This window comes from Lichenostomus cassidix, chromosome 3, assembly GCF_008360975.1.
Source record: "Lichenostomus cassidix isolate B80296 chromosome 3, HeHo_3.0, whole genome shotgun sequence".
NCBI lineage: Eukaryota > Metazoa > Chordata > Aves > Passeriformes > Meliphagidae > Lichenostomus > Lichenostomus cassidix.
Window position 1 is genome coordinate 26,425,419 of NC_139483.1, and position 10,822 is coordinate 26,436,240.

At 37.4% G+C, this 10,822-nt stretch overlaps 1 protein-coding gene across 6 annotated transcripts in view; it reads left to right on the plus strand.

Moving 5' to 3' along the window:
- Positions 1–10,596, plus strand: part of SOCS5 (suppressor of cytokine signaling 5) — a 34,374-nt gene extending 23,778 nt beyond the window's left edge. For 2 of the 6 annotated variants that reach the window (XM_085055017.1, XM_085055012.1), the window contains exons 2-4: positions 374–465; positions 945–1,059; positions 2,849–10,596. In XM_085055017.1, the coding sequence (XP_084911143.1) occupies positions 2,861–4,471 (1,611 nt within the window). In that variant the 5' untranslated portion in view covers positions 374–465; positions 945–1,059; positions 2,849–2,860 and the 3' untranslated portion in view covers positions 4,472–10,596. Of the gene's footprint in view, positions 1–373; positions 475–944; positions 1,060–2,848 lie in introns of all 6 variants that reach the window. The other 4 variants (XM_085055018.1, XM_085055014.1, XM_085055015.1 and 1 more) reach the window with 3 other exon arrangements.
- Positions 10,597–10,822: the final 226 nt, after the last annotated feature.

Sequence of the window (10,822 nt, forward strand, 5' to 3'; positions counted from 1 at the left end):
GGAGTTGAGACCAAAATGAGGGGAAACCATTTCAGAAGCCTGATTATGCCCATTGTGCCTGGCACTTCAGTGATTCAGATACTGTGGCTTTGCTCTTGGTTGTCAAAAGTTTTATATGAGAGTCCTCCCCATGACTGCATTGACAAATGTTAATGTATAAAAAAAGAAAGTTCTAATGTATAAAAATAGAAAGTTCTGTGAAGCTTTTTGTTTATGTTAATATGCATTAAAAATATATAATGTGCTGGCAGTTCCATGCATGCATTTCAGAAAAAAATAGTAAAATATCTCTTTGATGTCAATGACTAACAGCAAATATCTAAATGGAAATTTATTCTAACTATTAACAACATTTCTGCTTTTCCCTTTGTAGTAACCATGTCCACAAGTCAAAGAAGGAATCTAGCAAGTTCATGTTGAGGTATATTCTCAAGACAAGACACAGTGACTCATTTGCTTTTCTGGGTAAGAAAGGTATCTATATTCTCTTGAGTGTGGCAAAAAGTACTTAACCTTTTAAATTTAACTTTTGAAAAGTACAGTCTGTCAAGCCTCTATGGTGGGGGGTTTGTGGGTGGAGTGTTTTGTTGGTTTTTATTTTTATTTGTTCTTGAAGCTTTCTGGGCACGTGTAGAGAACTTTCCACCTGTCTAACAGTCTTAAGACATTTTAGACAAGTAGTGCAAAGGAAGAGCAATAAAGAGCAATTTTCAGAATAAAAGATACCACTGAATAGCATATGATTGTTTGGTTAGAAAAGTAATTCCAGTTCATTGTGACAAAAATGTGTACATTTTCTAGCCTGACTTGCCAAGGGAATGGAGTTTATATAATCTTTTCTCATCCCAAAAATTTTCAACATCTCTCTGACTAGGAAGAGAATAAAAAACATACAACTTGAGAAAACAGTGTAGAAGTCAACCTTATATATATTGTGTTGACAGGCTGGCAGCCAGCAAACATGTGCTCCCTCATGGTCAGCATGGATGTTCTGAGACACCACAAACAGCTCTGATTATTGTGATGACATGATACGTGTTGGATGCTTCCTGCAAATCCGTATGTGGTCTGACTTTAGTAGTTCTGCTGCTCCTAGAATTTCCCCAGCTTGATCCAGACAATTCTAGAAAGAAAAACAATTTTAGGATTTCTTATTTTAATCAGGAGGCCATTCCTTGCTCATTTGCTTGCACTCTTTTACGTATACATGGAATGCTATAGCATCTTCTATGTGTGACATTGCTCTGCAAGTGTATCCCTCCTTAATAACCACTTGGGTGATGTGCAGACTGGCATTAGCACTGTGTTGTAGGTAACTTGTACCAGTAACCTCCAGAGACTGTGAAGGCCTGATTTCCCCCTTCCCACCACCTCCCTCATCCACAGTGAATTCTTAAGGCCTTATTTATTGCAGCTGGATGTAGATACCTGGCTCACTGGTTTGCTGGATCATCTGATGACAGAGTGAGAAAGAAAGCTTTTCTTTTTCTCTTCCTATCACAGTCAAGTGTTACACATTCATTCTGCTTTCATGTTTCTCATGCAAGCTATGCCTCTGACTGTTCCCCGGTCTCAGTGGATTCTGCTCTAAAGTCACAGGCTTACAGCTGTGCTCCTGTCTTAGGACTTGCAGGCTGGATCACTGGAGTATTGCTTGCTTGTTTAGCATCCACTTTATTTCATGAGCCCCAGTGCATTCAAGCACTGCTTCAGATTCCTCTCGAGTTATGAACAGAGGAATGTTGCTTCAAAATAATGTTTCCAAGGAACAGCAGTTTCCATAAAGAGTTAAGTTAGAAAAGATGACATATTTAGTCTTTTAAGTTTAGCACTTCTCTCAGAACTTAATTAGATCTAATTTAGCTTGGCATTGCCTGACTTTTTTTAGTACAGAATTAGCCTGTTTCTCTCTGTCCTAGGGCAGTCCTGTAATTTTGGCAGTCTTGTTCCAATTATCAAACTCAGTTTCTAAAGATGTAGTTTCAGAATACACACTGCTAATGTTTTTATCTTTTTACTGTATCTTCATGATTCACTGTCATCGTGTTTTTGCTGTGGAGCTGCTTTCTTTTTAAGTGTTCTTACTAAAGATAGAAAAGCTCCTTGGGCTCTTTCATTCTTTTATATCTTAAGTAATAAAGCCAGACCGTTGATTGGTGGGGTTTCTTTTCAGCTGTTTCATATGGCTTGTATTAATGTATTAGAGACTTTGTTATTTTAAAATTGTCTTTTGGTGATTGTCTCCTCTAATAATGAATGTTTTTTTCCCCCCTAAATTTCTATTTTTGTGCTAATTCTTTTTATCTTGCAAAGTTATATCTTGGAATTTATCTGACCTGCAGCTGGGGCTTTTGCTTTTACATGATATATCTGGGCATTTGCAGTGCACTTGTTGGATTTTACTCACTGCTCTCCTAGTTTGGAGTGACTTAAACAGTTCTTATTCAGGATTGGTTTTACTGCTGCTTATTGGAAGCTTATTAGAGAGTCATACATATGACTTAAAAATTTTTCCTAAAATGAAGAAATTTAGCCTGTGTATTTCCTATCTATCAAGTACAACTATGCAGACCTACCTAAATGCCTTCAGAAAAATGAGAAGGCCTGCTTGTAAATGAAATGTTTTTAATTTCCTGAACACTTTCTTCATGGTGCTTTTTCTAAACATCAAAATGGTGTGATGCATCTTGCTTCCACATAACTCTACAAATACTGGGGCACTTCTTAAGATGTAGTGCATTCAGTTAATAGTCATCTTGGGTCTGTAACTTAATTGATAACTGAAGATGTAGCCTCATGTTTTTAAAGTATATTTTTATTTTAATATTTCTTCTCCTCTTGAATTTAGATAACATAATCCATGGATAAAGTGGGAAAGATGTGGAACAATTTCAAATACAGGTGCCAGAATCTCTTTAGTCATGAGGGTGGAAGCCAAAATGAGAATATAGTTGTGAACTCCAATAATTGCTCATCTGGTAAAGAGAAAACTATCCCGATAACTGACTTGACTCAACAGCAACCCAGCAGCCCTTTGAGAGAAAACGTTGCTCTGCAATTAGGCTTAAGTCCTTCAAAGAATTCAGCAAGGCGGAACCAAAACTGTGTCACAGAAATTCCTCAGATTGTTGAAATAAGCATTGAGAAAGAGAATGATTCGTGTGTCACCACAGGAGCCAGGCTTGCTCGAAGGGACTCTTATTCTCGGCATGCTCCTTGGGGTGGGAAGAAGAAGCATTCCTGCTCTACCAAAACACAGAGCTCCTTGGATACTGAAAAAAGATTTGGTAGAACACGAAGTGGTTTGCAGAGGAGGGAGAGAAGGTATGGGGTGAGCTCAGTCCATGACATGGATGCAGTATCCAGCAGGACAGTAGGGAGCCGTTCTCTGCGACAGCGTCTCCAAGATACTGTTGGGCTGTGTTTTCCCATGAGAACTTACAGCAAACAGTCCAAACCCCTGTTTTCTAACAAAAGAAAGATCCATCTCTCGGAACTAATGCTTGAGAAATGCCCTTTTCCTGCAGGCTCAGATCTGGCTCAGAAGTGGCATCTGATTAAACAACACACAGCGCCTGTGAGTCCTCATTCAACTTTCTTTGACACGTTCGATCCTTCCGTGGTTTCCACAGAAGATGAAGAAGACAGGCTCAGAGAGAGACGTAGACTTAGTATTGAAGAAGGGGTTGATCCCCCTCCCAATGCCCAAATACACACTTTTGAAGCCACAGCACAGGTAAATCCATTGTATAAACTGGGACCAAAGTTAGCCCCTGGTATGACTGAGCTGACTGGGGATAAAACCATAACACCTCCAGGGAACTGTGACTCCGAAGAGGACACGACAACGCTTTGCCTGCAGTCACGCCGGCAGAAGCAGCGTCAGATGTCAGGAGAGAGCCACGGCCATATCAGCAGGCAGGGGGCTTGGAAAGTGCATACTCAGATCGATTACATCCACTGCCTCGTGCCAGACTTACTCCAGATCACAGGTAACCCGTGTTACTGGGGGGTCATGGACCGCTACGAAGCAGAGGCGCTTCTGGAGGGTAAACCCGAAGGCACTTTTTTGCTCAGGGATTCTGCGCAGGAGGACTACCTCTTCTCGGTGAGCTTCCGCCGCTACAACCGCTCGCTGCACGCACGCATTGAGCAGTGGAACCACAACTTCAGCTTCGACGCCCACGATCCCTGTGTGTTTCACTCCTCCACCGTTACAGGGCTCCTGGAACACTACAAAGACCCCAGCTCTTGCATGTTCTTTGAACCATTGCTTACTGTGTCTCTGAACAGGACCTTCCCCTTTAGTCTGCAGTATATCTGCCGGGCAGTAATCTGCAGGTGCACTACGTACGATGGAATTGATGACCTTCCTCTACCCTCAATGTTGCAAGACTTTCTAAAGGAGTATCACTATAAACAAAAAGTCAGGGTGCGATGGCTGGAGCGGGAACCTATAAAAACAAAGTAAATGGAAATCAAAATAAGCTTCTGGAACGTGCTTTTTTTTTTTGTGTATTACAGTTTAGCTGCAGCAAGTGCACCGATGACGTCTAGCTTTTCTGCAATATCCTATTTAAGCTGAGTGTTAGTATCCTGTCAGATGCTGCCTGCTGTTAATCAAACTAAGTTGTGATGCCTCTTGGAAACAATAAGCAGACACAATTCTGCACGTTTTTCATTAAGGCCTAATGAAAATATTTTTGCTAATTTCTAAATATTTTGTGTCCCTTTTATAGCTGTAGTAATTGGATGAAGAAACTATGAGGCATTTCCCATGGGGCATTCATGTAATGCTAATAAAGAAAGGCTTTATCAGAGGAGCATTTTTGCTAATATTTGAAATATTTTTTTAAATTCTCATCTTAAACTTTCCACCACTCAAAGTAATAATTTAGCTCACAAACAAGTTTCCAAATACTAGTGAATATTTTCTTTGAATGAAGAGCAGTTCATTAGAAGCAGTCCATTAAGAGTTAATGGTGCTTTGATGTTAACAGATGAATCTTACTTTTCACAGTGTATAAGGTTTCCTAATCATTAAGACTTGAATATGTCTGCTCAGTACTGTAATTCTGTTATAAACACTTGGAGATTTAAGTGGCATTGTTAGCAAAAGTAATACTGTCTCAGACAGTTAAAAATACCTTCCAGTGTGAATTGCTGCTTCTGTGGCAGGACACAGAATTAGATTATTGCCATGAAACATAATGTTGTGGGTTTTATCCAAAACAGATTTTGGTGGCCTGACTGCTAGTAACTTACAATGGAAGGTAATAGTGACAAGAAAAAAATGTTTAATTTTTTTAAAGTCATCTGATATTTTTGTGGAGAACATGACAAGTGGTTGAATTATTATAATCAGAGTACAAAATCTGACATATCTGAAACAAATGTCAGGTTTCAGAGGTACTGTTACACTTTATTTGTAAATATCTTTCCATCTGCGCTTCTAAAAATGTTTTAAAGTAATATGCACTGATTATAGTTTCAACAGATTACTTAGAAACAAGATTCTAACTTCTGTTTGCTTATTTAATTGGAGATGGAACTTAAAGTAGTTCTGTCTTAGATATTTTGCACTAAAATTTTGTTGGAATGCCCTGACCCCTGTTTAATGTTTTGTACCAATTCTGAGTGCTCCCTAGTTTCTTTACCAGCTGCTACAGTATGTTATTTCTTACTTCTCAATGGCAGTGACCTGTTCGAGGTAGGAAACATTTTCGCTGCAAGTACAGTAAACGTTATTCTTGTATGCTACACTAACCCTTCTATTGATGTATTTTTCTGCTTGCCGTGCCTTGTTCTGGCTTTTTGTGCTAATAAAGTACAGTATGTTCAGTGTTATACTTGTATATCTGCTCTGTTTTTATATATTCACGTAACTTGTAGCAATTAACTGAATTTTTAATAGGCTTTTCTTAGTATTTAGGATAGGTAATGCACAAGTACTGTGCTGTTGAGTATTAGTTGGTCAGCACACCATATTCCTGGTTTTTGTTACAGAAACTTGACAGTGTACACCATTGAATAATGTTTCTGTAGTCACTGCAAAGATATGGACTTGTCTGCAGGCATAGAGCATTTTACAGGTTTTTGTAATGCAGAGGATAAATGTTAAGCAAAAAGCATTCTAAAACATTATTGATCCCCTGTAATGGTTGCTGAAGGTGTTTCAGCTTGTTATATAGCTAACTGCTAAGGTTAATATTTTGATACTCCCCATTGAGCAAGGAATGCTTATTCCTGTAAATTGACAGTACAGCAGCGGCATTTGTTCACTTTTAGGCTATTTTAATAAATAGATGTACACACAAGCTGGCCAAATGTCCTGTTTTTACCAAAGAATACTGTCAATTTATGTTGGGGTATTTTTTTAATTAAAAAAACAAACTCAAGAATGGAGAGGTGCAATTTTTGTTCTATCAAATATTTATCCCAAGCTATGATAAACCAAAGTATTTGACAACTTCATCTGAACTTAAGTAATGTATACATTTATGTTGGTAGAGCCTAAAGCTTTTACATCAATGGTGTCGTCATTATTCCTGAACTCACAATGCACCTGAAGAGGAATGATTTAAATAATTTTGTAATGACTGGAACAGCACTACATAAAAGCTTGTACTGCGAGGGGTTAATCTGAAGCACCCAGAAAGCACTTTAAAACGTGTGTTTATATGCTTGTGGAAAATTTGTGATCCCGTTATGCATTCTTTGTAGTAGATTATCTTCTTTCATGTGTTAAAAGACTTCAACTGTTAAAATGGAACTTTGTTTAGAATATGTAAATACTAAGTTTATGTAATTATGTGTACAACTGTGCTAATGGTCTCTTAAGTTTTGAACTGTGTGTGTGTCATTGGATATGCAACTCCTGGTTTAAAATCTGCTCTAAGCATAAAAAGAGGAAAAAGTCACCAGCATGAAATTGCACCTAAGTGTACCTTCACTGTGTCGTTCTCACTGTTCCCTCAGTCGGATCTGAATGCCAGATGAGTTTACTTAAATTCTTGCTTTCAATATTAGTGTCATACAGTTAGCCTGCAACCAAGCTTTGTCCTGCTGTAGGGACCTGTTTTTCGTTTACACCTGTTGCAGTTGCTTGTCATAAAATAGCGGTGACATTGTCAATGTGGTCAGGAATACACATTCATCTAGTTTTTTATCATGTGGTGGAATCTTTGGGAAAAAAGGAAAATAAAAACCCCAAACCCTTATCTCAGAAAGTTTGCTCTTGCATTTGTGTAAATAATCTTTATGGAAAGATTTATTGTTCCCTTAAAACACACAAAAAAGGAATGATTTATTTCTCTACAATTTTTTTAAGCTTTGCTTCACTGAAATATGCAGAATAATTTGCTAGTGTGGTTGTGCTAAAATACATCACTTTTTGAATGATGGTGGACTTGAGTGTTGCCTACTCCAGTTGCAGTGTATTTCTTAATGAATACATTTTCAGTTCTAAAGGCATTAAAATGCTAGTATGTGGAGAATGCAAATAGTTGATTTCTCATTTCTGTTTCACATTCTGGTTTGGTTTAGAAAACCTTATACGTGTCTTAAAGATGTGCACAAACCACAGGTTTTTTTTGGTTTTTTTTTTAATGTAACAGTAGAATTCAGTATAAAAAGGTACACTTGTATCATTCCAATGTAATTTGGTTATGTGACAGATGAGTTTTTGAGCCTTCGTCTTGTAAAGTATTCTTTTGAGGTGATCTTCATTTCTGCAGAAAGGGCTGTAGAAAGGGCTTACTCCATAGGAGGGTTTTGTGAGAAATCTTATGAAGATATTTTATATCCCCATGGAATTGGAGAAGGGAAAGTATGCTGTATTTTGAGTATACAGGAGGGTCTCTGAGTTTGGGATCTTTTATCAGGTCTATGATGTTTATTAGTTTTAAAGGCGTAACTCTGGAAATTACTCCTAAGGCAAGTACACACTTGTCCAGATAATTTACTTGTCAGAATGGAACTTCTGAAGAAAATAAGTTACAAATTCATGTTTTGCATTTATGTAGTTTTTAATTTTATGTGTGTTTGAAGACTTGCTGGTTACAAAATGATAGTGCTTGAATCAAAATCATAGTCGGGCAAAGATGTGTCTGTGTATCTGTAGTGTTTGACAATATGAAGTCAAGCCTTACAGATGTCACTTAGATCCTTAAGTCCACATTTAACTTTTAAGGTTCTGCATTATTTAGAAACAAGCAAAAACTCTGCATTTCTGATAAAAAACCTGTTTGCTTCAGTCCTCTTGTGCAAGCCAAAATATTTGCAGAATGCTTTAAAGCTTGTCTCTGTAGCAGAGTTGTACATAAGACAGAAGTTGTCATTGTCAGAAGTTGCTGAGTACCAGAGATATGTATCTGCAGGGATCATGGTTATATTTTTTTTCCAAGCTGTCTTGAAATACAGTATTTAATGGAAAAATATGAACTGAATCCTAGTTGATTCTTTCTAAAAATGCATTTCTCCATTTGAGACATTTAAAATTCACATTTAAAATTATGAAAGCACTTTTTGAGCCTCATTTTCCTAAACTGTTGTTGTGAAGTGAGCACGTAGGTGCCAAAACTTAGCCTGAAAGTATCTAGCTCATGTATATTTATGTTAATAAGATACCTCCAAGCATGTTTGCATTCATGGTCTTTTTTGAAGCTACTGAAGTACACCAATATGGTAAGCATTAATATATTGGAATTCTAAAAATTCTCTCTGTTTTCTGTCTGTGCATGGCATGCTTTAAAAATAAAAGTACTATTTTATTTGTATTTTCACCTGCACTTACATATTATGACCAGTTGATTGGTGTGTTTTTTCCTGCTATTGTCACACTTGCCTAAACAGTTATCTTGGACTTGTGACCAAAGGAGATTTTTCCTACCTGTTTATTTTTAAATAGAAATCAAATCAGTTGGCTTTTAAAGTATTAATTCCTATGGAGAGTGGTGTAACACTGCAAATTGCTCTCCCTTTTTGCAGTATTGGTGTACAGAAAACCATTTAGCTTAACCATGAGTTGTATCTGCTGAATGTAGTTGACTTAAAATATCTGAATTTTAAGCTTTATTTTTTTAATTGAAAATGCTTATGGTGAGGGCTTTCAAAAGAAAAAGGCTTGATGTTTTTATGGCAACATACATAAAGTAAATGTTTTGCAATGAGATAAGGATCTCTTGAAGATGCTTTTTAGAAGTTGTCCCCTGTCACTGTGTCTTAAATCAGGACTCTTTAAAAAGAAAAAAAAACAAAAACCAAACAATCTCTTGATGAGTTAAACATTACAATCATTTAAAAACTGAAAAGAAATCTGGTGCTTTTATTAATTTATTTGCATGTTGCCAGACTGATTAAAGAAGCAAATTAAATCTGTTATTTCAATGAAGCATTGCCATTTATTATTTTATAAAATATTCCATTTACAAAAATTGTCTATCAACAGGATGTTAACCTGATACTGTACTTACTGTTATCAAGGTAACTATTGTGTGTATACTTTTCAAGCTAAGTGTTCACTTTGTAAATTTGCATTAAGGCTACAGCTGTTACCAGCAAGGTTCCCTAGGGCCAACACAATGTATTTATGAGCTGAAGCTCCTGGTATTTGACCCTTTTTTGTCTTCAGTAGGAAAAAAAGTGTGTAACTCTGTTCGATACAGCTCATGTTACAAATTTCCATGTTAAGCACACGGCTACACTGACAAGCAGAAACATATCTGAACTTGCTTGTCTGGAGTAAAGCAACCTCTCTGCCTTCTAGGCAGGAGCTGTGACTTGGTGGCACTTTGGCAAAGAGGAAGTAGGAATAAGTTTTGCTCTTCCCTGAGCAGCTGTGTTAAACTGAACACAGGGTGTGCTTCCTGTGTGATAAGGTATCTGAACTTCTTAGAGCCCTGATAATTTTAACAGCATTCAGAAGATGCAGAAGCACTTGGCTGCTTTGTCATTTCTTGCTTTCGTACTTGTAGTTCTGCAAAAGCTTGAAGAGAGATATTTATTAAAATCGAATCTATGTAGTCACCAACGGTATGAGCACTGCTTTGTAATATCTTTACAGAGATAGCAAATTCCTACACAATTATATTTCACCTGTTTGGGGAAAATGAATAATGACACTGTGGGCACAAATTAATTCAGATTGCACTATAAACTTTCTTACCAGAAGCCTTCATTCTTACAAAGATCTATGCGATCCCTGCACAGAAACTGTAGCTTTGGTGGTGCGCTCTTTGGTAGATGTCCAAGAAAGTGGCATCCAGACGGTCTGTGGACCTTTTCTGACATTCCAGTTGAAGTGGCCTGGCAGGCCTGCTGGGCACTCGAGGAGTTGGCTGGCAAGCACGCCATGCCGAGCGTCACCCGATGCCAGCACCTTGTATAACTGTGCTGGTTTAGGTCTCCCCAGCTTAGATGTTTTTTAACTCGCTGCAGCTTAAATGTTTTTCCACCCTGCCTAGTTTGTCTTTGTTATTTGGTCGCCAAACTGTCTTGCATCTTAATAGAGTAAGAAAATAATGTGATTTATGGCTACCCAACCAGTGTATTAAGTAATAGATGGCTCTGTCTTAATAAACAGGGTATAAACTGCCATACTGTTTTCTTTTTATATTTGTTTGGGAGCAAAAAGTTGTGGGTTTAATGAGTTTATTTTAAGTCCATGATGTAAATGCCTGGTTTTACAAATATTTAGTTGCACATGTCAAAACCGATAAAGTAGTTAAATCATAATAATCAGTAAGTCATGTTTGTTAGACTCCATTTCTGTTTCATCTAAAATACTTGACTGAAGAGATCCAGACTGAGTTATTGTCTTTAG